Source organism: Canis lupus, chromosome 19 (genome assembly GCF_048164855.1).
Source record: "Canis lupus baileyi chromosome 19, mCanLup2.hap1, whole genome shotgun sequence".
Lineage (NCBI taxonomy): Eukaryota > Metazoa > Chordata > Mammalia > Carnivora > Canidae > Canis > Canis lupus.
Window position 1 is genome coordinate 41152451 of NC_132856.1, and position 26003 is coordinate 41178453.

The 26003-nt window shown below is 40.7% G+C and overlaps 1 protein-coding gene and 1 pseudogene across 4 annotated transcripts in view; both read left to right on the plus strand.

The window, feature by feature from the left end:
- IP6K1 (inositol hexakisphosphate kinase 1) overlaps positions 1-26003 on the plus strand; it is a 65801-nt gene that overhangs the window by 30181 nt on the left and 9617 nt on the right. Inside the window, exons 1-3 of one of the 4 annotated variants that reach the window (XM_072786190.1) lie at positions 13020-13126; positions 14481-14703; positions 24920-25130. In XM_072786190.1, coding sequence (XP_072642291.1) covers positions 14562-14703; positions 24920-25130 — 353 coding nt within the window. In that variant the 5' untranslated portion in view covers positions 13020-13126; positions 14481-14561. Of the gene's footprint in view, positions 1-13019; positions 13127-14480; positions 14831-24919; positions 25131-26003 lie in introns of those variants that run through there. The other 3 variants (XM_072786188.1, XM_072786189.1, XM_072786191.1) reach the window with 3 other exon arrangements.
- Positions 14837-20648, plus strand: LOC140610308 (aminoacyl tRNA synthase complex-interacting multifunctional protein 2 pseudogene; annotated as a pseudogene).

The window sequence follows — 26003 nt, forward strand, 5'->3', positions numbered from 1 at the left end:
TGTATGCTGCCTCTTGGTGCATCTTTTAAAGTAGTACAGAATTCAGTGATTTGAAACCTCTTTGAGTTCTAACAGTTTTGTGGTATCATTGAGACACTGCAGGAAAGACAGGAGCTATTTCATGGTTGCATAATTCTTTACTCTGGAGATTTTTCTAGTTTGAAGCTGGTAATCATTTTTAATGGAGGTGGGTTCTAAATGAGGCCCCAAAGTCATTTAAAAAGCTCAGTGCTGTGACCAGAGCTTTGGGTTCACCTGTCCTAGGTATAGGAGATTTTATTTCCACATTTTACCTCTTTAATAGCAGGACACATGTGAATATCCTTAGTACAAGTAGCAGATTTGTACCTGGAGTAACCTCCAGTTATAAACCCAGTTACAGTTAATTGATACTCTGATGAGTGGTAAATATTGTTCTTTTGTTTCTTTTCTGCAACAGAGCTGATTTTATTCAAAAGATGTTGTGGTGAGGGAAAATCCCAAGTAGAGGTGTCTGCGTCTGTTTCCTAGTCACCTCAGTTCACTTCTGCCTCAGTACTGTCAGCTTGCCCGCACTGTGCTCAGCTTCTCTTTCAGTGGAGCCACAACAGGATAGAGGTGAAGAAAAGGAGGGAGGGTTACTGGTCACATCTAAAACCCACGTTGTTGGGATCCCTGGGTGGCTCGGCGGTTTAGCGTCTGCTTTTGGCCCAGGGTGTGATCCTGGAGTCCTAGGATCGAGTCCGGCATCGGGCTCCCTGCATGGAGCCTGCTTCTCCCTCTGCCTGTGTCCCTGCCTCTCTTTGTCTCTCTCTCTTTCTGTGTCTCATGAATAAATAAACGTTAAAAAAAAAAAAAAAAAAAACCTGTGTTGTGGGGGATCCCTGGGTGGCTCAGCGGTTTAGCGCCTGCCTTCAGCCCAGTGCGTGATCCTGGAGTGCCAGGATCGAGTCGCGCATCAGGCTCCCTGCATGGAGCCTGCTTCTCCCTCTGCCTGTGTCGTCCTCTCTCTCTCTCTCTCTCTCTCTCTCTGTGTCTTTCATGAATAAATAAATAAAATCTTTTAAAAAATTAAAAAATAATAAAACCCGTGTTGTGGGAACGGGCCTGCTACCATCCCTTTGCATCTTTTTTTTTTCAGTTGTGCAGAAGTTTCTGGGTCTTCAGTGAGCTCAGCAGAATGAAATAAGTCCAGGAAGCTCCTCATTCCATGTTTTAGCAGTTTAGGCAGTCTCGTTTTAAGTGTTCTGTGTGTTTTTGTTCAATTTTTTTATTTTTTAGAACGGTTTCTCCTATCTTAGGTGTGTGCTTTCTAGGCTTGACCTTGTTTAGATTCACTTGTAAATGTGTGAGGCAGAAACTTACCTGGCTTAACTGTGGCTCACTGGAACTATTTACTCACAACAGAGGTATTCCTGTAGCTTGTTAGAGAATAATTCCATACAAATTGTGAACGAGCAGTGTTTCAGGTGAGAAGGTTGGCATACCTTTCTTCCTCCTTTTCTTTTCTTTCTTTTCTTTTCTTTTCTTTTCTTTTCTTTTCTTTTCTTTTCTTTTCTTTTTTTTTCCTTTTTTTTTTTAAAAAGATTTTATTTATTTATTCATGAGAGACAGAGAGAGGCAGAGACACAGGCAGAGGGAGAAGCAGGCTCCATGCAGGGAGCCCGATATAGGACTCGATCCTGGGACTCCAAGATCATACTCTGGGCCAAAGGCAGGCACTAAACCACTGAGCCACCCAGGGATCCCCCTCTTCCTCCTTTCTTTTGGCCTTTTCTCACTTTGATTTCCCTTGTACCACTTTGGACCTGTGTTCTTAAAATTCTGTCCTTAGACTCCCCCCTTTCCACTCTTTTTAGCACAGTTGAGACACTTTCAAAAGGATCTTTACTAAAAATATGTATCTTTATATCTGAGGAAGTGTTGGGTTTCTAATCTTTAGAAATTTGGTAAAAACAGGAAAGGGGATCACTGGGTTCTGTCTTTTCTTTGTTCTAAATTAATTCTGTCCTGGCTGTTTCTTGATGGGTTGGCACATTTCAGGCCTCTTGCCAAGTTTCTTTTTCTCCTTGCTCCCTGCTCGCTGTTAGCCTGGTGTCCTCAGGAATACGCCTCTGTGTCCCTTACTCCTGGGATAGGACCCAAAAGTCTAAACAATCCTTCATTTCTTCTCTGAGGACAAGCAACAAAATAGATACCTTTTAGCCTTTTTTCCTTCCTTCCTTCCTTCCTTCCTTCCTTCCTTCCTTCCTTCCTTCCTTCCTTCCTTCCTTCCTTCCCTCCTTTCTTCTTCTTCTTTTTTTATTTTTTAAGGTTTTATTTATTCTTGAGAGACACACAGAGGGAGAGGCAGAGACATAGGCAGAGGGAGAAGCAGGTTCCCTGCAGAAGCCCAATGTGGGACTTGATCCCGGAACTCTGGGATAATGCCCTGAGCCAAAGGCAGACGCTCCACCACCGAGCCACCCAGGCGTCCCCCTTTTTTCCTTTCTTATTTCAAATCTCCCAGATTGCTCTGGGGCCTCTGCACATATTTCTGGTTTCTAGGTAATAGGCCAGTCCCTGGTTAGATTGATAGAACAGGCTCAGATAGAACAGGCTTTGGCAGCCCTGTGTACCTTGAGAGCAATGCTTATATTTCCTTTGTCCTCAAAAGAGAAGTTTGTGTGCATGTGCTTGAAACAATCCCCAGGATCAAGGGAAGGAGGATTGTTGTCTCTCCCTCACAAATACCTAATCTGTATCAGTGCCTATAGACATATGTAAAAGCAAGAACAGACTTGAATATAAGAAAACAGTGTTTCCTTGGTTCAGTGCTTTAGAGAACAAATGTGCTTTTGTGTTTTCTGCTTTAGTTTTTTTTTTCTGCCCATGAATTTGAGGATATTTTGATATCTTTGCTTGTCACAGTCCATATCAAGTTTTTTATTTCTGAAATTGGTTAAAAATAAGTTTTCATGAAGTCCAGGGCTATGTACCAAGCTTTGTGTGTTGTTCTTTTCTGTTGAACTGGCTTATTAACCCTTTATGTTCTTTTCAATTAAGAATGATTTTGCTATTTTCTCTCTTGGAGTCTGTAAGAAAATAAAAAGTAAACTAAAGATACAGTTTAGCCAAAATTTTACTTAGCATTCCTGACTTAAGTTTTTTTTTTTTTAAGATTTTATTTATTTATTCATGAGAGACACAGGGAGAGAGGCAGAGACACAGGCAGGCTCCATGCAGAGCCCGATGCGGGACTCGATCTTGGGACCCCAGGATCACGCCCTGCCAAAGGCAGACGCTCAACCACTGAGCCACCCAGGTGTCCCTTAATTTTAATATTTTTAAGTAGACTCCATTCCCAATGTGGGGCTTGAACTGACAACCCTGAGACCAAGAGTTCCATGCTCTGCTGACTCAGTCAGCCAGATACCCTGATATTTTGGTAGAGGTAATAGAAATATTGGATTTATAAACCAGTTTTGAGGAAATTTGTAAATAGACCTGCGCAGTGTGAAGGCACCAAGGATGGTTGTCTTTACAAAAAGATTCATATAAAACCCAAGTGCTTAACCTGAGGCTATAAAAATGTGTTGGCCAGAGAATTTCAAATTCTAACCAAGCTTCTTAGAGTGTGTGTTTGCTGATTTGCATTTCAAATGTCTGTGCTGGCCCAACTAATGAACTTGGTGACCAGGTATTGTTCTTGCTATGGAGGCAGTGCCTTACTACTTCTTAAAATAGTCTGACCTTGTTCACCACTGTATCTGATTGCAGTTTCTCTTTCTTCGCCAGAGCTTTTTTTCATTGCCACTTTCTAGACTTGCTGTGTTGTTGAATTAAAACAAACAGAAAAGCAGTTTATATTGTGCCTCTTAATTTTAGGTGTCAGTAGAGCTTTATTATTGTCTGACATAATTTTTAAAGGTTTATAGGTAATTTATAGTTTTGTTGCTGTTGTGAATGGGATGTATTTAAACAGTTTTCATTTTCTAATTGCTTTTTGTTGGTATAGGGGAATGCTATTGATTTTCTTTTTCTTTATAATCAAGCTTCTAACTTACAGTAAAGTTCACAAATCCAGGGACACAGCTCACTGGATATTTATAGTATTCACCTGTGTCATCTCTACCTTTGTGCCCCTTCTCAATTTTCATAGAGTAACCACTATTTTGGTCTCCATTATCATTTTGAACTTTATGGGAGTAGAATCATACCACATAGTCTCCTTAGTGTCTAGATTTTTTTCTTGCTATATCACACCTGCAATTCATCTGTGTTGTGTGTGGCAGTAATTGGTTCCTTTTCATTTTTGTGTTGTACATCATATGAATATACCACAGTTTACTTAAATTTAAAAAAAAAAATTTATGTGGGCAGCCCTGGTGGCTCAGCGGTTTAGTGCCTGCCTTCAGCCCAGGGCGTGATCCTGGAGACCTGGGATCAAGTCCCACGTCAGGCTCCCTGCATGGAGCCTGTTTCTCCCTCTGCCTGTGTCTCTGCCTCTCTCTCTCTCTCTCTCTCTGTGTCTGTCATGAATAAACAAATAAAATCTTTAAAAAAAAGAGATTTTATGTATTTATTAGAGACAGTGAGAGTGAAAGAGTACACAAGCAGTGGGAGATGGGGCAGAGGGAGAGGGAGAAGCAGGTTCCCTGCTGAGCAGGGAGCTTGATGTGGAGCTCTGTCCCAGGACTGGGATTATGACCTGACCCAAAGGCAGGTGCTTAACCAACTGAGCCACCCAGGCACCCCAGTTGTTGTTGTTTTAAAGATTTTATTTATTTATTCACAAGAGACACAGAGAGGGAGAGGCAGAGACACAGGCAGAGGCAGAAGCAGGCTCCATGCAGGGAGCCCGATGTGGGACTTGATCCCAGGACTCTGGGGATCATGCCCTGAACTGAAGGCAGATGCTCAACCGCTGAGCCACCCAGGTGTCCCAGTTGTTTTCTTTTTTTAAAGCAAAAGCCCTTAGTGAAATGAAATGGCCGTCAGATTTTATTGTAGTTTGTAAATAAATAATAAATAATAATAATAATAATAAATAAATGGGGGATACTTAATTATGCAAAAAATAAATAAATAAAATGAAGGGATGCCTGGGTGGCTCGGTTGGGTGTCTGCCTTTGTTTTGGCTCAAGTCATGATCCCTGGGTCCTAGGATGGAGCCCTGAATCTGGCTCTCTGCTCAGCAGGGAACCTACTTCTCACTCTGCCCCTCTCTCCACTTGTGCTCTCTCTTTCCCACTCACTGTCTCTCAAACTTTCTTGCTCACTCTCAGATAAAATCTTCAAAAAAATAAAAATAAAAAAGGAAAACAATTACTGTAATATACAAATTTCAGCAGTATCAGAAAATTTATTTATTTGAAAAGAGATGTAATTCATTTTGGAGTTCAATTATATGTTCAAGGAGTTAGTGTCTATAACCAGAAAGTCAGCCTAACTATTTTAACTAATCTTTGCAGGGTATACATTTATTTCCATTTGTTGCTTTCCACTGGTGAAAAAAAAATTCAATCTCAGCAAGTTCTTTTTTTTTTTTTTTTTAAGATTTTATAAATTTATTCATAGAGACAGAGAGAGAGGCAGAGACACAGGCAGAGGGAAAGCAGACATCATACAGAGAGCCTGACATGAGACTCAATCCAGGGTCTCCAGGACGCCCTGGGCTGCAGGCGGCACTAAACCGCTGCACCACCGGGGCTCCCCAAGTTTGTTCTTTTTAAGAATATCCTCCTTCCCATTTTATGCAGTAAAATGTGGAACCAAAGTGTCTTAAAGCAAACAAAGGACAAACAAGTAGAGATTCCTGTAGCTGGTGGTTCACAGACTCCTAGGTAGAGCAGTGGAACCGCTTGACTTCTGGGGGAGCAGTCCATTCATAAGCTGACAAAATTTTAACCATTTTAATGTAAACTTCCAATGATCTAAAATAACTAATTCAACCTACATTATTTCCTCTCTGAACATCTCTGACAGCCCCACAAATCAAGCCAGTGGTCCTTTGGTTAGGGTCCAGTTTTTAAATTTTTTTAATTTGAAAAAATTTTTTAAATATTTCATTTATTAATGAGAGACACAGAGAGAGGCAGAGACATAGGCAGAGGTAGAATCAGACTCCCCATGGGGAACCTGATGCAAGACTTGATCCCAGGACCCTGGGATCAGGACCTGAGCCAAAAGGCAGATGCTCAACCACTGAGCCATCCAGGTGCCCCAGGGTCCAGGTTTTTTTATAAGACAAGAACCCAAACCACATCTTGTATTTAGGGCATAGGTATTATCTACTGAGTTATATAATTTTGATAACAGTGATTTTGCCAAAATTCAGAACTTAATCTTGTCTCAAGTATCTGTTTTGGCAAACTAAAGCCTAGCTTGCTGCTATGCTTTTCCTCTCTCCCCTAGTACCTGATTTAGACCCTAAAGACCCCAATAAAAACAGACATGGTAATCAACACACTGTGGTCTTGTTTACTCTAATGCATAAATATTAGAACATCTTGATTTGGTTCTATTTTTCGAGATTGTGTTCATTAGAAAGGAGCTTTTACTGGGTGCCTGGCTGGCTCAGTCAGTGGAGTGTGTGTGACTCTTGATCTCAGGGTTATGAGTTCGAGCTCCATGTTAGGTGTAGAGATTACTTAAAAATAAAATCTTTAAAAAAAAAAGAAAGAAAGAAAGGAGCTTTACTAGTAAATACTGAAATGTATTAGGCTTCTGCTGTGGGAATTTTCTTATTTTAAACATTTAAAAGTAAAACAATTTTTTTTTTTAAAGATTTTATTTATTTATTCACAAGAGACAGAGAGAGAGAGGCAGAGACACAGGCAGTGGGAGAAGCAGGCTCCATGCAGGGAGCCCGACGTGGGACTCGATCCCGGGACTCCAGGATCACGCCCTGGGCCAAAGGCAGGCTCTAAACCCCTGAGCCACCCAGGGATCCCCCAGTAAAACAATTTTCAATCCAATATACATAGTGGTACAAACTATTGCATAGAAAAAAAGGTGCAAGCTCCTTCTCACAAAAACAAGATTTCCTTGTCAAATATCCTATCAAGTCATGACAGAAATAGTGAAGTCTCACTAGAAAAAGAGACAGCAGGTACTTGGAAGCAGAGCTTTAAACACTGATCATGATTTCTGCTATAGAAATGTTTGTGCCCCTTCCCATTCATATATTGAAATTTAATCCTGGAAGTGATGATATTTGGAGGTGGTGAGGGGTTTCTTTGAGGGGAGGGGTGTTTTAGAAACTTTCTTTTCCATCAACCTTTCTTTTGGTATGTTCTCACAGTAGTTATGATTGGTCCTTAGTCATGACAGGGAGAAGGTACTGCCTACCTTACTGGTTTGCATCATACTTGGTTACTTGGTCATATTGTGCAGGAAGATCCTCAGGATGGCTATTGTCATGCCCAGAATGTTAGTGCTGGTGATCATGGAGCACTGGGTGATCAAAATATCGTGATGACCATGATCCTCTATGGTGGTATTGGCAACTGAATAGCTCCTTGGGCTGATGAGGTTGAAGATGCTGAAAACAGTAGTGTTGTGGAAAAAGTTATAGAAGTCTTTGACAATGACAGCCAGGGGTAGGGGTGTCCAGCGTACTACTTGACTAGGTGATGGCAGCCAGGTCATGGCCTACAGAGAGATTGAGATTATAATAGGATGTTCTAGAGGCTTCTCACTACAATTAATTCTGGAGTAGGGTGGAGGATAAACCTAGGCATCAATTTCCTTCCGATACCTTCCAGATTACTAATGCACCACTGGGGAAGAGGAGGTTCTCTATGTTGTGAGTAGAGTGTCAGGTATGTTAGTGCTCAGCAGAGTCTGCTGTATTCAGAGTGCTGTCCAGGTGCTCACAGGTAGGCTCATTTGGGATACTTATTCTTGCCTAAGAGTTTTAAATATTGCCTTTGTTAAGTACTTCTTCAGCAGAAACTTGGAGAACTTTGAATAACTTGGTTCTTGATTGTTTTTTTTGCTGATTACTCTTCCTTGTTAGTTTAGCAGTGCTTCCAAGAAATGGCTCCAGTCTTTTCCTTTTTCTTTCTAGTCTCTTGGCATGGTTTTAGACTGGTAGGTTTCCTTTGTTCCTGTTTGTCCCTCTAGTATTTACATGCTTTAGAAGTTCCACAGGAAGGGAAGATTCCGTCTGCTCCTGTAGCTCTTGTCTGAAACAAGTGTAACTGCATAATGAGCCCCTCACTGCCTCATAAGAATGGACAAGTCTTTTTATTTTTTTAAAGTAGGTTCCAAAAAATTAAAAAAAATAAAAAATAAAGTAGATTCCACACCCAATGCGGGGCACGAACTCATGACCCGAAGATTAAGAGTTGCATGTTTTACCAACTGAGCCAGCCAGGGGCCCCCATGAGTGGACAAATCTTATGTAGAAACTGCAAAATGAGAAGTTGCAATTGTTTAAGGGATCAAAGAATATTTTTGGTACTAAGAATTTCTTTCTCTGAGCTGTGTTAATTACAGCAAAGTGATTTTTACAGAAAAAAATTACAGATCCTAATGTAGTTCAGTACATAGATTTGTGAGATCTTTATAATGCTCAGATTATTATATCTAAGCTTTTTCTCCCCCTAAATATGACATTTGCAAGGGGTGATATCTAGTGCTTCTTTTGAAACAGGAGTACTTTCTATTAGTCTCAATCTAAAAATTATTCTGTTCCCTATTGAGTATTTATCCAAAGAATATGAAAACACTAATTAGAAGGGATACATGCACCACTGTGGTTATTGCAGCATTATTTACAATAGCCAAATTGTGGAAGCAGCCTGAGTGTCAGTAGGTGAATGAATAAAGAAGATGTGGTGTACAATGGAGTATTATTCAGCCATAAGCAAGAGTGAAACCTTGCCATTTGCAATATAATGGTTGGATCTAGAGAATATAATGTTAAGTGAAATAAGCTAGTCAGAAGAAGACATATACTGTTATGATTTCATTCATATGTGGAATTTAAAAAATAAAATATGAACAACAGCAAAAATATATAAATCAAAAAGCAGACTTTTTCTTTTCTTTCTTCTTTCTTTCTCTTTCTTTTCTTTTCTTTTCTTTTCTTTTCTTTTCTTTTCTTTTCTTTTCTTTTCTTTTCTTTTCTTTTCTTTTCTTTTCTTTTCTTTTCTTTTCTTTTCTTTTCTTTCTTTCGATTTTATTTATTTATTCATGAGAGACACAGAGAAGGAGAGAGAGAGGCAGAGACACAACACAGGCAGAGGAGCCTGATGTGGGACTTGATCCTGGGTCTCCAGGATCAGGCCCTGGACTGAAGGTGGCGCTACACCGCTGAGCCACTCAGGCTACCCAATGTATAGAATTCTTGAATCACACTATTGTACACCTGAAACTAATATAACACTGTATGTTAAGTGCACTGTAATTAAATTTTTTAATTTTAATTTTATTTATTTTTAAAGATTTTATTTTTACTTATTCATGGGAGACACACAGAGAAAGACAGAGACATAGGCAGAGAGAGAAGTGTGCTCCCTGTGTGGAGCCTGATACAGGACTTGATCCCAGGACCCTGGAATCAGGCCCTGAGCCAAAGGCAGACGTTCAACCACTAAGCCACCCAGGTGTCCCTTGTTTATTTTTTTAAAAGATTTATTTATTTATTTATTCATAAGAAACACAGAGAGGAGGGGGGTGGAGGCAGAGACACACACAGGCAGAAGGAGAAGCAGGTTCCATGTAGGGAGCCCAACATTGGACTCGATCCCGGGACTCCAGGATCACGCCCTGGGCCGAAGGCGGCACTAAACCGCTGAGCCACCCAGGCTGCCCTATTTTTATTTTTAAAAAGATTTTATTTATTTGACAGAGCGTGAGCAGGGGTAGGTTAGAGGGAGAGGGAGAAGCAGGCTCCCTGCTGAGCAAGAGAGCCCAATGCAGGGCTCTGTCCCAGGACCCTGGGATCATGACCTGAGCCACTCAGGCGCCCCTGGAATTAAAATTTTTAAAAATTATCCTGTTCCCATGATCATAGCCCCCAGTTTTTTTTGTACATTATATACTTGAACAATATGAATTTTAGATAGCAGGTGCATAGGAAGCATCACTGTATTATAAACCAAATAAAGAACCTCAATTTATTGCCACATAGGGAAAAGCATACCATTTATAGTGTCCCCCAGGGAAACCTCTGGAGTTGTTTACAGAACAAAAAGGCCAAAACATATACTGGTGGGGTTTTTTTATTGAAACCTTTCCGATTTTAATGATCTGACTTATTTTTATACTTTTTGTTTTTAAAGAATTTGCAAGTTTTTCTTCATGCTAGTAGTTCCTTAATTTAAGTCTGGAAAAGATTAGAAACTGTTAATGTTTTGGATGGCATAAACTACTTAAAATCAGGTCAGTGTATTTGCAGAGGACAGTCTGAAAAATCTTTGAAGATTAGTTACACTCTGGAAAACAGAATTTATTGACTCAGTTGTGTTTAGATGTGTTTGTGAAAAATAATGATCAGTGGCAAGAGTATAAATTTTGTTTATGGTCTGCCTGTTGTTGAATCATAGTAGAATCAGTTCTAAGTTGATTATTTCGATATTTGGGTAGGTCCATTATGACTTATGAGAGAATGAATTTTCTGTTTGTCAGATTCTTTTTTAGTATATTGGTACCAACTTTAATGGACCAGGTATAACTCAGATTGTCTGCCTTTGGGGACACTTTAAAGATTATAAAGCTACTTTTTTCCCTTTGGAGTTTGGGAGAGTGTGTCCTTTGTCATCTGTGAAGGACTTATTCTTCAGTTGTTGGAAGTTTTCCTTGTTATCATTAGAAAACACTTACCTCTTTATGTGCAAAGTGTATTATTAACTGATGATCTGGAGATTTTGATGCTTTTCTGTCCTTTCATCTAGGATGGTTTTGACTCTAAGTGACAGAAAATCCTAATGAAACTGGCTGAAAGCATAAAGGGAAATTTATTTTTGTTACATAACAAGATATCCAATACTTTAGTGACAACATCAGGGACCCTGATTTCTCTCCCTGTGTTGTGCTAGCTCACCATGTTGGCCTAGTCTTTTTTTTTTTTTTTAATTTTTTATTTATTTATGATAGTCACACACAGAGAGAGAGAGAGAGAGAGAGAGAGAGAGAGGCAGAGACACAGGCAGAGGGAGAAGCAGGCTCCATGCACCGGGAGCCTGACGTGGGATTCGATCCCGGGTCTCCAGGATCGCGCCCTGGGCCAAAGGCAGGCGCCAAACCGCTGTGCCACCCAGGGATCCCTGGCCTAGTCTTTAGGCTAGTATCTTTTAGGGTCACCAGGTAGCTATAATAGTCTCAGATACACATCCAGACAGAATTTCTTTTTTTTTTTTTAATTTTTATTTATTTATGATAGTCACAGAGAGAGAGAGAGAGAGGCAGAGACATAAGCAGAGGGAGAAGCAGGCTCCATGCACCGGGAGCCCGACGTGGGATTCGATCCTGGGTCTCCAGGATCGTGCCCTGGGCCAAAGACAGGCGCCAAACCGCTGTGCCACCCAAGGATCCCCAGACAGAATTTCTATCCAGAGAAAGAGAAGAGACACCTGTCTCTTGTTCTTTAAGAGCGAGGTGCCTTTTCCCAGGAGACCCCTGGCCAACTTCTCCTCATGTCTCATGCTTAGAAGATGGTCACATGCCCTTTCCTAAATCAGCCGTCTCAAAGGGATAGAAGTACTGTTTCAAATTCTCCCTGAGCAAGAATGGAGTTTGACATTCCTTGGAGGTTGGACTACCTAACTGGGACTCTGTCAGCAAGGAAAGAGTGGAGAAAGACGTCATCATTTACACCTTCTCAGTCCTTGGTTTTCAGCATGGGCCTTGGTGGCTACCAGACTTGAGGAGCAACCTCTGGTTGTTTATAAGAGAGTCAGAGCTATCGCTGTTTCCAGTATTTCAAGGCTGGGCAGTAGGTGGGGCAAGCCCAAGCCCTTTGCCTGCATCAGCATATCCCACAGGATTAGTGGAGGGCATGTCTTCAAATTATAGGTGTGGAAATTTGAGATTTTATTTATTTATTTCAGAGAGAGAGTGAGCAAGCAAGTGTGCATGCGCGTACACACACATGTGCAGTGTGGGGGCAGAGGGGAAGGAAGAGGGACAAGCGTACTCCACACTGAGTGCAGAGACCCACACAGCCTTGAACTTATGACTCTGAGTTCATGATGAGCTGAAGTCAAGAGTTGGAGGCTCAAATGACTGAGCCACCCGAGTGCCCCATAGGTGAGGAAATTTGAAGTTAAGGGACTTACCCACAGCTTCATGCTTTGAAAGCCAGGGCCTCACAGAGATTGACAGAGTTCTGGGCATTTGCACTTTCTTAGGTTCCAGGTTTATTTAAAAAGAAATGCTAAAACAAAGCTTTCAGAAATTTGGTGTATTTTACATGTTTACTTTTCTTTTTTTAAAAAAATTGATTTATATACTTTAGAGAGCGTGAGAGAGAGCACAAGCAGGAGGGGCAGAGGGAGAGGGAGAGAGAACCTTGAGCAGACTCTGCACTGAGGGCAGAGCCTGTTGCTTGTGCTCGATCTCATGATCCTAAGATCATGACCTGAGTCTGGTGCTTAGCAGACTATACTACCCGGGTGCCCATTACATGTTTACGTCTAAGAAAATATTTCAAACACGAAAATAGTACCATGACTTTATGTACATATCATGTAGAAACAAAATACCAAAAGTCTGGATCTGACTGGAGATTATATTTGTGCCTTCCAGTCTGTAGATGCTGCAGAGATTGCCTCTTCTGGAGTGCTTGGCACTATCGATCCCTCTCTTTTCCCAGACACCCACTGACCCAGGCTAGAAAGTTTAGCTCCGTCCTGGGTACCCCATCCCCCATCAGAGGCAATCCTGGCCTGTGGCAGGGCCAGTCAAAAGCCAATTGACAGTGCTAGGTAGGGTCCACTCCATAGGGGGCACCTCTAGGAGTCTCGAGAGGCCTTCACAGCACCTTCCCCACTTAACACTGCCACTGTGTGACTCCTGTTCTCATATTGTTGTGCTTTTACTCCCTGCAGCCCTCTTCCTGGAATTATTTCATTGTGTCCAACAAACCTGTTTTTGAACACTTCTGGTGTGCCAGGAACTGCCTTGGACCCTAGGTAGAAATGCAAGATGGTGACAGGCAAGTAAATAGGTGACAGTACAGTGATGTATTGCTGAGATAGTTGGCACAAGGTACCTTAGAAGCCATAGAGGTGTGCACTCAACTCATGTTTGGGAGAATGAAGGCTGGGAAAACTCTGTGGGGCAGAGAATTGCCTTCTGAAGGAGGACTAGAGAGTGGATAGGCAAGCAAAAAAGTGTGTGTGCATTGAAGTGGTGCTGATCAGTTATAGGGATGGAAAGTCATTTACTTTTGTTGATAACCGTGAAATAAAGCTTCCTGGGCAGCTTTGAATCAAGAAAATTTTGTGGTTTTACAGCAGTGTTTTTCAGTAGCCTATTTTGCCCATAAATTATGAGGTTCAGAAGAAAAATAATGTTTTATCTCTTGCAAGTAAAGCTATATTCCTGCTCCTAACAATATTTTTCTTTCTTAGTCTTAATCTTTCAGATGTAGTCTTGCCTGCTACATTCCTAATTTCAAAATATATTCAGTATTAGAGAAGTTGCCCATTACTTTAACTTTCTTGAGAGAAAACTGGCATTACAAGGTGTATATATAAGTACAAAGGACCTTTCCTTATCCCAGTGCTTGGTGTAGAGTTATACAGTAACTCTGTGGTGCAGGATAAGGCCATAAATTGATGGCCATCGATTCAAAGTAGAAGAAATCAGAACCCTGAATTTCCTTGGGAAAAGCAAACCCTTTTTATGATGCTACGACTCAGCAAGGATTGGCTTCCCCTGCCTGCTCCTTGGCCTTTGGCAGAAAAGTTAAAAATCTAGTGTGACCAGATTTCTCAAAAACTCTTCCTTGAGTCAGCGAGAGACCCTTACCATTACTGGATATGGTGAGAAGTCTGAACAAGATGAATTTGTGTTGCCTTATGTTTTTTCCCTGAACGTTTATCTTTGAATATGAAATAAACAGGGATAGTTGCCTTTCTGATGACTGTTAACATATTGTAGCTCTAAAATCAAATCCTTTAGGGAATGTGGAAAGTTAGGACAGCCAGGAAAGGAAGAAAATGTGGGCTTCTGTGTGTAAAAAAAATGGGTGGAGGAAACCAAAGTTGTATCATTCAGAAAAACTTGCCACCTGCCTCTCATGCACCAGGCAGCACTGTAGGTGCTGGGAACAAAACAATCCCATTTTAAAAAAATATTAGTTTTTTAAAAAGTAATCTCTATACCCAGCATGGTGCTTGAACTCACAACCCTGAGATCAAGAGTTGTGTGTTAGTTAAACTGATGGAGCCAGCCAGGTGCCCCCAGAATCCCTTTCTTATTTATGGAGCAGATATTCTATGAATTCCAGGGAAATTGTAGCTTGCTAGGTATTCTGATTCTTTCTTCTCTCTCTTTCCTGTTAGGAAAGAAGAATAAGTGGAACAGACTCTGACTGTTGCTTTCAACTCGCCAGGACCTTCTGCCTAGCTCTCCTTTCGTGGCCCATGTGCTGCATCCTCTGCCCTCAGTGTGCAACTGGCCCCCAACGCAATGTGTGTTTGTCAAACCATGGAAGTGGGGCAGTATGGCAAGAATGCAAGTCGGGCCGGAGACCGGGGTGTCCTCCTGGAGCCCTTCATCCACCAGGTGGGCGGACACAGCAGCATGATGCGCTACGACGACCACACTGTGTGCAAGCCCCTCATCTCCCGGGAGCAGCGCTTCTATGAATCCCTCCCTCCCGAAATGAAGGAGTTCACCCCTGAGTACAAAGGTCAGTCACTGGCCAGTTTGGAGAGAGCAGCAGCCTTGGGCTTTTGCAGGCCATCGGCTTAGTTTTCCTTGTTTTGTTGGCCATGTGATGTGATTGTAGATCTCTGTTGTCTCAAAGCAGGTAAATCACTTTGTTAAGCAAAATTTGAGACCAAAAGCACCAACGAGGTCTTTAGATCTTGAAAATCTGAATTCACTGGTAGGTAAACCCTAGAAGAATTCCCAGTTGTGAAGAGAATACAGTTAGCAAGATGGTTTCCCCTATTTCCTGGGATGGTCTAGGAGAGGGGAAGAAGTACTTCTCTGGCCCCAGAGGAGGAAGAATTCAATGCTTTCCAGGCTAAGTTGGTGAGACAGCTAGCTGGTAAGGAGGCTGTGTGGAGCCTATGTCTGTATGTGCTGGGGGAATGAATTGATGGTAAAGAATTTACAGACGGACTAGGGGGGCCTGGAAGTTCTAACTTTTGATGGAAAAGTATAATGTTTGAGAATATAAATTGACATTATAGAATAGGACCCCATGAATATATACCAGAATTAAGTCACTTTTTTTTTTTAAGATTTTATTTTTATTTCTAAGAGAGAGAGTGAGATGGATAAGTAGACCCTGTGCTGAGTGTGGAGCCCGATCGCGGCTTGATCTCAGGATCCTGAGATCATGACCTAAGCTGAAACTAAGAGTCAGACACTTAACCAACTGAGCCACCCAGGCCCCCAAGTCACTTTATTTTAAAATCTGATTTTTGTCACTGTGTTTATATATTTTTATGATTGCCCGCCATGTGTAAGTTAAGTTTTGGGGGATTCTGCTATTTTAATTTCCCAACACTATTATGAATTTAGTCATGTTTATACATCCTTTGCTTAAGGAATCCTCAGTTTTGAAAAACCAATACATATTAGTATTTCTTGTTTCCTTAACTCTTTTTTATTGTGGTAAAAACGCATAATATAAAGTTTACCATTTTTTTTTATTAAAGATTATATTTATTTATTCACGATAGACACACAGAGAGAGAGAGAGAGGCAGAGACATAGGCAGAGGGAGAAGCAGGCTCCATGCTAGGAGCCCGATGTGGGACTCGATCCCGGTTCTCCAGGATCCCGCCTTGGGCCAAAGGCAGGCCCCAAACTGCTGAGCCACCCAGGGATCCCAAGTTTACCATTTTTAAGTGTACAATTGAGTGTCATTAAGTACATTCACAATGTTGTATACAATTATCATTATCTATTTACAGAACTTTGTCATTGCCTCAAAGAAAAACCCTGTACCCATTAAATAATAACTCCCCTTTCTCCCTCACCTGAACCCCAGGTAACCACTAACCTAACTTTGCCTCTACAAATTGGCCTATTGTAGATATTTCATATAAGTGGAGTCATGTAATTCTTGTCCTTTGGTGTCTAGCTTATTTCACTTATGTTTCCAAGATTCACTTTTTCTGTAGCCTGTACCAGAACTTCATTTCTTTTTTATGCCTGAATACTATTCCATTGTGGATATATATCACATTTTGTTTATCCATTCACCTGTAAAAGACTCTTGGGTTGTGTTGTTCCCACTTTGGGCTGTTGTGAATAATGCTCCAATGAATATTAGCTATTAAGCATGTGTTTGAGTCCCTGTTTTCTTTCTTTTTTTTTCTTTTTTAAAAGATTTTATTTATTTATTCATGAGAGATACACATATATATAGAGAGGCAGAGACATAGGAAGAGGGAGAAGCAGGCTCCATGCAGGGAGCCCCATGCGGGACTTGATCCTAGGACCTCAGGATCATGCCCTGAGCCAAAGCCAGATGCTCAACCACTAAGCCACCCAGGCTTCCCAGATTTTTTTTATTTATTTTGAGAGAGAAGTGTGTGTTTTTGCTTTTGTTTTAAAGATCCTGTTTTGAACTCTTCTGGGTACAAACCTTGGAGTGGAATTGCTGAATCATATGGTAATCCTGTTTAACTTTTGAGGAAACACCAAACTGTTTTATATAGTGGCTGCACCATTTGACATTCTTACTGACAATGTTCCTATTTCTCCACATTCTTGCCAACCGTACTTTCCTTTTTTTTTTTTTTTTTTAATTGTTAATAGCCCTCCTAGTGGGTATGAATGGTATCTGATCATGGTTTTGATTTGCATTTCCTTAATGACTAAGGATATTGATGTGTTGTTGTTGGCCATTTGTGTATCACTCTGGAGCAGTGTGTATTCAAGTCCATTGTGTAATTTTGAATTCGATGATCTATTTGCTATTGTTTTCAAAATGGAACTAGAAAAATATTGAATTTGAAGGAATAAATATTCTAAGCCTGCAAAAGGAGAGAGAAGCCAGAGTAGAACACATTGCTGTCTCTAAGTGGCTAAGAACAGCAGTTACAAATGCTTTCTAAATGCAGCTTCAGCCACCTACTCTTCCACACTCAACACATTCATGGCCAAATCTTCTGCTATAAATATGCCCAAACCAGATAGAGAACTATAGGCCCTGTTAGCTCATGGAGTCCTTCTCATGTTAAGGGGGAAAAAAATCTCTTCAAAGAGAGTTGAACCCTGGCTCCAGAGAAATGTTTTCTAAATCACAACCACTGGAACTGGGACAAGTTTGAATATCAAGGTGCCTCCCAGGGAAGGATTATCATAGCATTGGTTCAGTTTTTTCCCCACAACTTTCTCTGCCTGAAGAACAGAAGTCTTTTTTTTTTTAATGATAGGCACACAGAGAGAGAGAGAGAGGCAGAGACACAGGCAGAGGGAGAAGCAGGCTCCATGCACCAGGAGCCCGACGTGGGATTCGATCCCGGGTCTCCAGGATCGTGCTCTGGACCAAAGGCAGGCGCCAAACCGCTGCGCCACCCAGAGATCCCAAGAACAGAAGTCTTTAAAAGCCATAGCAAATCATTGGTTTATACTTTCTTTTCTTTGCTTGGGCTGCATTTTCACTAGGAAAAATAAATATACTTTCTCAAGTATACAGTTAAACCAAAATGTGATCCTTTCTTATTAAGTCAAGTGAAGCCAAATTTATTCAAAGAAAATGGAAGCTATTATTGGTCCAGTTCATATATACGAAAATGCAACAATGCAGGGCTTTTAGTTTTTATTTTGAAGTAAATTTAAAATTATAGAAAAGTTGCAAAAAAAATTAGAGTCCCATACACCCAACATCCTCTAATGCTCCTGTGATGCTAGCACTCTAGGTAAAGCCCTATCATACATCTTTCCTTGCCTGGTTGTGGGCCATGTGCAGGAAGAGTCTGACACATCTCCTCAAGGCTGACCCATCTCTTCCAGCTCTTGAGTCCCATCAAGATATTTAAAAATGTCTTTATGAATTGAAAGCTGCAGTTAATGGTTGCTCCAAAATAATTGAGATGCCAGATGTGGACTTGGATATAACCAGCATAATCCAAGCCGATGAGCCCACTACTATATCAACCAGTGCATTGGACTTAAACTTAGTGCTTGAATTTAATTATGGATGTTGAAGGACAGGGATACTGAAAGATCATGATTAACACAAACCCCATCTCCCCTCCTTCTTGTGCTGTACCAGCTTCTCTGTTACTGCTACAGGGCCCTGTCCGCTATTCCCATGCTTTCAGCAGTCAGCAGTGTGCCAGAAAGCCTTCTTAAGTGCTTTGGCAAACAGACTAAAAAACAGCCCTTTTATGAATATCAGGTGGGTTTTAGTCTAATGTGGAAGAACATGCTGAAGATTCAAATGAAGTTCAGTGTCCAGACGATGTATCCCATCAAAGGAGAAAGGAACATTGTATCTTTTTTCTTCTCTCTATTTGGCCAGAAGCTGAAATCAAGAGTCAGATGCTTAACTGACTGAGCGACCCAGGAGCCCCTAAATATCCTGTTTCTTATAGTACTTTAGCCCACTAGTTTTAGAATTGATCAGTGTTCTTGCCTATGACAATTACTGTTATATGCCTAATGGTGGCTTCTGTTTCCATCATTCCTCTCATATTCTAGATGTGGCCACTGGGACTCCTTTACATATTGGCTCTTGTGTGCTTCTGACATATACACCCATAATTTTTGACTACTTTACTTTCCCTTACAACATGATGCTGCAGGCTCATCTTTTATTTTTCCTGCCCCAATTCAGGAACCTACCATTTCTCCAGGGAGCTTTGCTTCCTTTTATTGTAGGAACGGTATTTAGAAAAACCAAGATCTTGACACTAGATGGACTGATTGCTACTGGGGTATCATTGTTTTTTAGGCCCTTTCAGCAGATAGGTCTAGAAAATACATGTATAAATACTAATCTACACCTACACACATATCTCTTTATTGCCAGGAGCACAGATGTTTTTAAAACTCAAGCAAGCTAAGGAAAAATGCCAGTGATATTCTGTGTTTTGGCAGTAAGTTCGAAGAGGGATTTTTATTTATTTAGTATGACCAGCTGCAGTTGTCAGGTGTTACTGCATATGGTACTGAAAATGGGGTTCTAGGCTTTTGTATCCTTTTGCAAAACTTTCCTCATTCATTAATCATTTGTTTATTAAGCATCTACTATATTCCAGGCTCTGTGCTCATTAATGTAAAAGACAAAAGTACTGGGGCACCTGGGTGGCTCAGTGGTTGAGTGTCTGCCTTAGGCTCAGGTCATGATCCCCTGGGGTCCTGGGATCGAGTCCCACATTGGGCTCCCCGAAGAATCCTGCTTCTCCCTCTGCCTATGTCTCTGCCTCTCTGTCTCATGAATAAAAAAATAAAATCTTTAAAAACAAAACAAAAGTACTATACCTTCAGGGTGCTTACATGCTAATGTGAGAAAGAGTAAATAAACATATAGACAAAACAATTTATAGATTTTGATAAGTGCTGTGAAGAAACTAAATATGGTTCTATAATTAGAAATAATAAGGCTTCTAAATCAGAACACTTGAGATAGGATGATCAGGGAAGGAACATCTGGGGAACTTGAAGGAAGTGTGAAAAGCAGCCATGGGCAAGGGCAATGGGAAGAAGCATTCTGAGCATAAGCAAAAGTTCTGAGGCAAAAAGAGAAAATAAAAAAAAGCTTAGATGTTCTAAGAACTAGTTTCCCTCTTTATCAGTTAAGAGTTAAGAAGCATTCAGTTGAAAAATAGTCAAAGGACTTGAATAAACATTTCTCCAGAGAAGATACGCAAATGTCCAATAGGCACACATCACCATTAGTCATTAGGGAAATGCAAATCAAAATCATAATCAGATGACATTCATACCCACTAGGAGGGCTATAACAATTAAAAAGAAAAAGGAAAGTATGGGTTGGCAAGAACTTAGAGAAGTAGGAACATTGCCAGTAAGAATGTCGAATGATGCAGCCACTACAGAAAACAATTTGGTGTTTCCTCAAAAAGTTAAACGGGGGCAACCTGAGTGGCTCAGCAGTTTGGCGCCGCCCTCAGCCCCAGGTGTGATTCTGAAGACCCAAGATCGAGTCCCACATCGGGCTCCCTGCATGGAGCCTGCTTCTTCCTCTGCCTGTGTCTCTGCCTCTCTCTCTCTGTGTCTCTCATGAATAAAGTAAGTAAGTAAGTAAGTAAAACAGGAGGGCAGCCCGGTGGCTTAGCGGTTTAGCGCCGCCTTCAGCCCAGGGCGTGATCCTGGAGATCGGGATTGAGTCCCACGTCGGGCTCCCTGCATGGAGCCTGCTTCTCCCTCTGCCTGTGTCTCTGCCCGTCTCTCTCTCTCTCTCTCTAATAAATAAATAAAATCTTAAAAAAAAAAAGTTAAACAGGATTACCATATGATCCAGCAGTTCCACTCCTAGGTTTGTACCCAAAAGAGTTGAAAACAGGATCTTTAAAACAAAAGCAAAACATTCTCAAAATAAATAAATAAAATCTTAAAAAAAAAAAAAAGAAAAGAAAAGAAAACAGGGACTCAAACAGATGCTTATAAGCTAATATTCACAGGAGCATTATTTACAACAGCCCAAAGTGGGAACAACACAACCCAAGAGTCCATCACAGGTGAATGGATAAACAAAATGTGATATATATTCATAATGGAATAGTATTCAGGCATAAAAAGAAATGAAGTTCTAGTACAGGCTACAGAAAGAGTGTATCTTGGAAACATTATGATAAGTGAAATAAGCTAGACACCAAAGGACAAGAATTATATGACTCCACTTATATGAAATATCTACAATAGGCCTTTTGTAGAGACAAAGTTAGGTTAGCGATTACCTGGGGTTCGGGTAAGGGAGAAAGGGGAGTTATTATTTAATGGGTACAGGGTTTTTCTCTGAGATGATAAGAAAATTCTGGAAATAGATAGTGATAATTTTTTTTTTAAGATTTTATTTATTCATGAGAGACAGGGAGAGGCAGAGATAGGAGAAGCAGGCTCCATGTAAGGAGCCTGATGTGGGACTCTATCTTGGGATTCCAGGATCATACTCTGAACTAAAGGTAGATGCTCAACCACTGAGCAACCTAGGCACCCTGATAATGAAAATTGTATACAACATTGTGAATGTACTCGATGCCACTAATTGTACTTCTAAAAATGATTACAATGATAAACTTAATGTTACGTATTTTTTAAGAATATAGTTTAAAAAATAAAATCTTCATCACATGTGATCTTTAGTGTCTATTGAAATTAGTCACAAATGCCAAGAAAATTAGGGCTTATATTAGATGAATTAAAAGACCATTGATTTTTGTTTTCCCATCTGCATACTACCTAGGTATGAGTAATGATGTAAAAAAAAAAGTCAGTATCAAAAATAAGTATTCCTTAATTTATTGGTTGATTGTATGGCTCATTTAATTACCAAGTCTTCTTTAGTCCTGGTAGAGCTGCTTTCTGGCCTACCCACAGCACAGCCATTTCTCTCCATAGCAGGTATGATGCTCTGTGTCTACCAGTGGTCTGTCAGGGTACTCAAAATTATGTGCTTGAGAAGAAGGAAAGGTTTCCAGTATAGCTTTAGACGAGACTGGAACAGTCTCTTTTAGACAAAAGAGCTAATCGTAAAGGAGATAATGATATATTTAACTATATAAAATTTAAAACTTATGTTTATCAAAATACACCTTCAAAGAAAATGGATAAATATATTTACAATACATATAACTGGCCAAGGATTAGTTTCCAGAATATATATCTAAATCTATAAATTAATTCAATCCTTATGAAAAAGACAATTCAATAAGAAAATGAGTAGAAATTTTAAAAATCATTGAAAACCAAAGACTAAAAGCTGATTTTTAAAAAACATCTCTAGCCATACTGATCAGAAAGAGAAGACATAAATGTCCAATATCAGAAATGATAGATGTGTTGTCACTAGAGTCTACTGATATTTAAAGCTAAAAGAATATTATGAAAAACTTTATGCCAAAACTTCTACAACATAGATGAAAGAGACACTTTCTTGAATAATACAAATGAAAACTCTCAAGAAAAAATGGAGACTGAATAGTACTGTCAAATAAATTGAGATTGGAGTTTAAAGCATTTTAGCAAAGAAAACTCCAGGCTTATGGGACACCTGGGTGGCTCGGCTATTGAGCATCTGCCTTTGGCTCAGGGCGTGATCCCGGGGTCCCAGGATCGAGTCCCGCATCAGGTTCCCCTCATGGGGCCGCCTTCTCCCTCTGCCTGTTTCTGCCTCTCTCTCTGTGTGTCTCTCATTAATAAATTTATAAAATCTTTAGGGGATCCTCGGGTGGCTCAGCGGTTTAGGGCCTGCCTTCAGCCCAGGGTATGATCCCAGAGTCCTGGGATCGAGTCCCGCATCAGACTCCCTGCATGGAGCCTGCTTCTCCCTCTGCCTGTGTCTCTGCCTCTCTTTCTTTCTGTGTCTCTCATGAATAAATAAAATATAAATACATAAATACATAAATACATAAATAAATAAATAACTTTAAAAAAAGAAAGAAAGAAAGAAAAAAACCCCCTCCAGGCCTACACAGTTTCACTGATGAATTCTACTTAAATATTTAAGAAAGAAATACTTAGAGTAGTTCTACGGAAACTCTTCCCCCAAAATTAAAGAATTGTGTCCCAACTCGTCCTGCAAGGCCACTAAAGAAAATAAATGGACCTCATGAACCTAGATATAAAAAATTTGAGTAAAATTTAGTTGATTGAGTCCAACAATATTTAAAAGGATAATATATCATAACCAGGTGGGTTCTGACTTTATCTGCATTATCTGAGTAATGCCAGGTTAGGTTTCACATTCAAAAGTTAAATGGAACTTGCCATATTAATAATCTAAAAAATCATCTATGTCTTGTCTCAGCAGATGCAGAAAAAGCATTAGATAATTTCCAATATCCATTCTTGATAAAACAACAGCAGCAAACTAGGAATAGAAGGACAGTTCCTCCACCTGAGGGCATATATGAAAAACCTTCAGCCAGCATCATAATGATGAAACCACTGCTTTGCCCCCTAAGATCAGGAATGAGACAAAGATGTTCATACTCTCCACTTATAGTCAACATTTTGGTCAGTTCTAGCCAGTGTGATTAGTCCAGATAGTGAAATAATAAAAGGCATTCCAATTGGAAAGGAAGAAGTAGAACTATCTTTATGTGCAGATTACATAGAATTTTGTTTTCAGATGTCTTCTACTCAAGGAGTAAACCAAGAGCAAGGAGAAGTAGAGGACTATAGAAGGAACAACCCTCACCCTGGTCAACATGACAGCTGTCTTGCAGGCTTAGAGGACATTCTAGGTCAAAGTATAAGGGGCAGCCCCAGAGACTGAAAAGATTGCAGACTAGAAGGCATTCAGGCCGGAACAGATGAGGCTCTAGTAAAGACAGAGAGGAGGTTGCAAAGGTAAACACTTGCAGGAGAGGTAGCCATCTGTGTAAAGCTGCCAGGGTGCAGGTGTGAGGCCCACTGCCATGCAGCATAATGGGAATTTAAGAAAAAATCCATTTCATTTTTTTTTTCAGGAATTTTTCTAAAAGGGCCCAGGGAAGAATAGAGGCAGGGCCAAAAAGAATGATATTCTTGGTCTGGCATGTTGACTTATTTATAAATGCTTCTCACTTTGTTCAGATTATAGAGCAAATTATGTATACTGAAAATGTGAAAGGTTAAATGTAGCTGACAGAGGTTGGATGTAGAAGTTAGATGATGGGGAGCCTGGACTTTTATCTTTTCTTTTTAAGATTTTATTTATTTATGTGAGAGAGCGCATGAGTGGAGAGGAGGGACAGAAAGAGAGGGAGAAGCTGACTCCCTGCTGAGTGAGGAGTCCAACATGGGGCTCGATCCCAGGATCCTGAGATCATGACCTGAGCTGAAGTCAGATGTTTAACTGACTGAGCCACCCAGGTGCCCCTGGACTTTGTTCTTCTCCTCCCTTCCCTTCTCTTTCTTTCTTTTCTTTTTCCCTCCCTTCCCTTTCCCCTTCCCCTTCCATTTCGTTTCTTTGTTTCTTTCTTAAAAAACTCCTTGGGCTGGATTTGTAGGTATTGTATTTTAACTCCTTTGGTAATGATTCAGAAGAAATCATGAACAACTTGGTTGATATAAAATGGACTGTAAACTTTTGCCTGAGTATATAGCATGGAGAATAGGTGTCTCAACCTAGAAGTGCCGGTGGTTTGGTGAGGCAATTCTGTCTGGTGAGGTTAGAATAGCCTGATGCTCACTGTGGGCAGAAGACTTGCTTTGGGGATTGTTTTGCAGGGAGAAGTCTTAATGTCTCTCCATCAGGCAGAAGGAAACAGATTGAGATGATGACATGGAATGGCAGTATCACAGAGCAGTTAAGTTAAATGGTTAAGTTCTGTCACGTGTGGGTGTCTCCAGGACACACAGTCCTACTGAATGGTACAGAAGTCAGTCACTGGAAGTACCAAGATTGTAGAAGAGAGCGAGAAATACATATATACCTATGCATGATCAGAGGTCAAGTAGCAGACTTTGAGTTGGGGTAAGTGGTCAGCTGTATTCTGGAAATGTGTCTGTTGGGCATTGTTCCTACATTGATCTTCAGTTGGTTCAGGGCAGGTGATGTGCTGTGGGACAGCAGGTACCAGCAGTCTGTGCTACACAGACCCAGCCTGTGTAGACATTTGTTGACTAGCTGCCTTTTTTTCAACAGGCGTGGTGTCTGTCTGTTTTGAGGGAGACAGTGATGGTTACATCAACTTGGTGGCCTACCCTTATGTGGAAAGTGAGACTGTGGAGCAGGATGACACACCAGAGCGGGAGCAACCTCGGCGCAAACATTCCCGCCGGAGCCTGCACCGGTCAGGCAGTGGCAGTGAGCACAAGGAGGAGAGAGCCAGCCTGTCCCTTGAAACCTCTGAGAGGTAAGGGGGTGGTGAGCAGGGCTCAAAGTTGCACATCTGTTCCTAGCAGCACAAACACTTGAGACCTCTCTAGAATCCTGACGCATCCGAGGGAAGTAGGGCTCCAGGTTGGGGGAAGACAGCTGTTGTTCTATGGCTAACTACCTGGGTGTGTCACATCACCCCAATGATCCTGCCTTCTGAGGATGGATGTAGCTGGTCAAGAGAGAGAAAGAAAGAGAGAGCGAGAAGGTCTCTCAGCCCTTTGGAAGCAAGGTACTCTCCATGTGTGCTCTGAGTTCTCCAGCTTTGTTATGTCTCACACATGAGGTCAAAATACCTTGGTTCACAGTGAGGTTGCATCTGCTTTCTGACTTGTAGGATTGATGGCATATGGCCAGTGAGAGGCCTTATGTTCTGGACTAGTGTTATTTAAGGGTTCTGTAAGAGGTTCTTTGACCTCTCTGAGACTCTAAGATGAGCTCTTAACCCTTTCTCTGCACCTAAAATTTAGTTTATTGCATTGGAAATGATTTTTCTTATAGATTAGGAAAATAGTCTATAAAGAGTTCTGTTTCTTGATATTTTATGGAAAAAATGTGAACTCTTCTAGGGTGGCTGTCATCAAAAGTGTTGATGAAGATTTAGAGAAATTGGAACCCTCTTAAATTGCTAATGGGAATGTAAAATAAAATAGGGTAGCCACCCTGGAAATCAGTTATCAGGCAGTTCCTTAGAAAGTTAAACCCATCAATTCTACTCCTGGGAATAACAGCCTGTACTAAGAGAATTGAAAAAATACATTCATACACAAAACTTGCAAAAGAAATGTTTATGGTAATATTCCTAACAGCCAAACAATGAAAGTAATCCAAGTGTCCATCAGCTGATGAA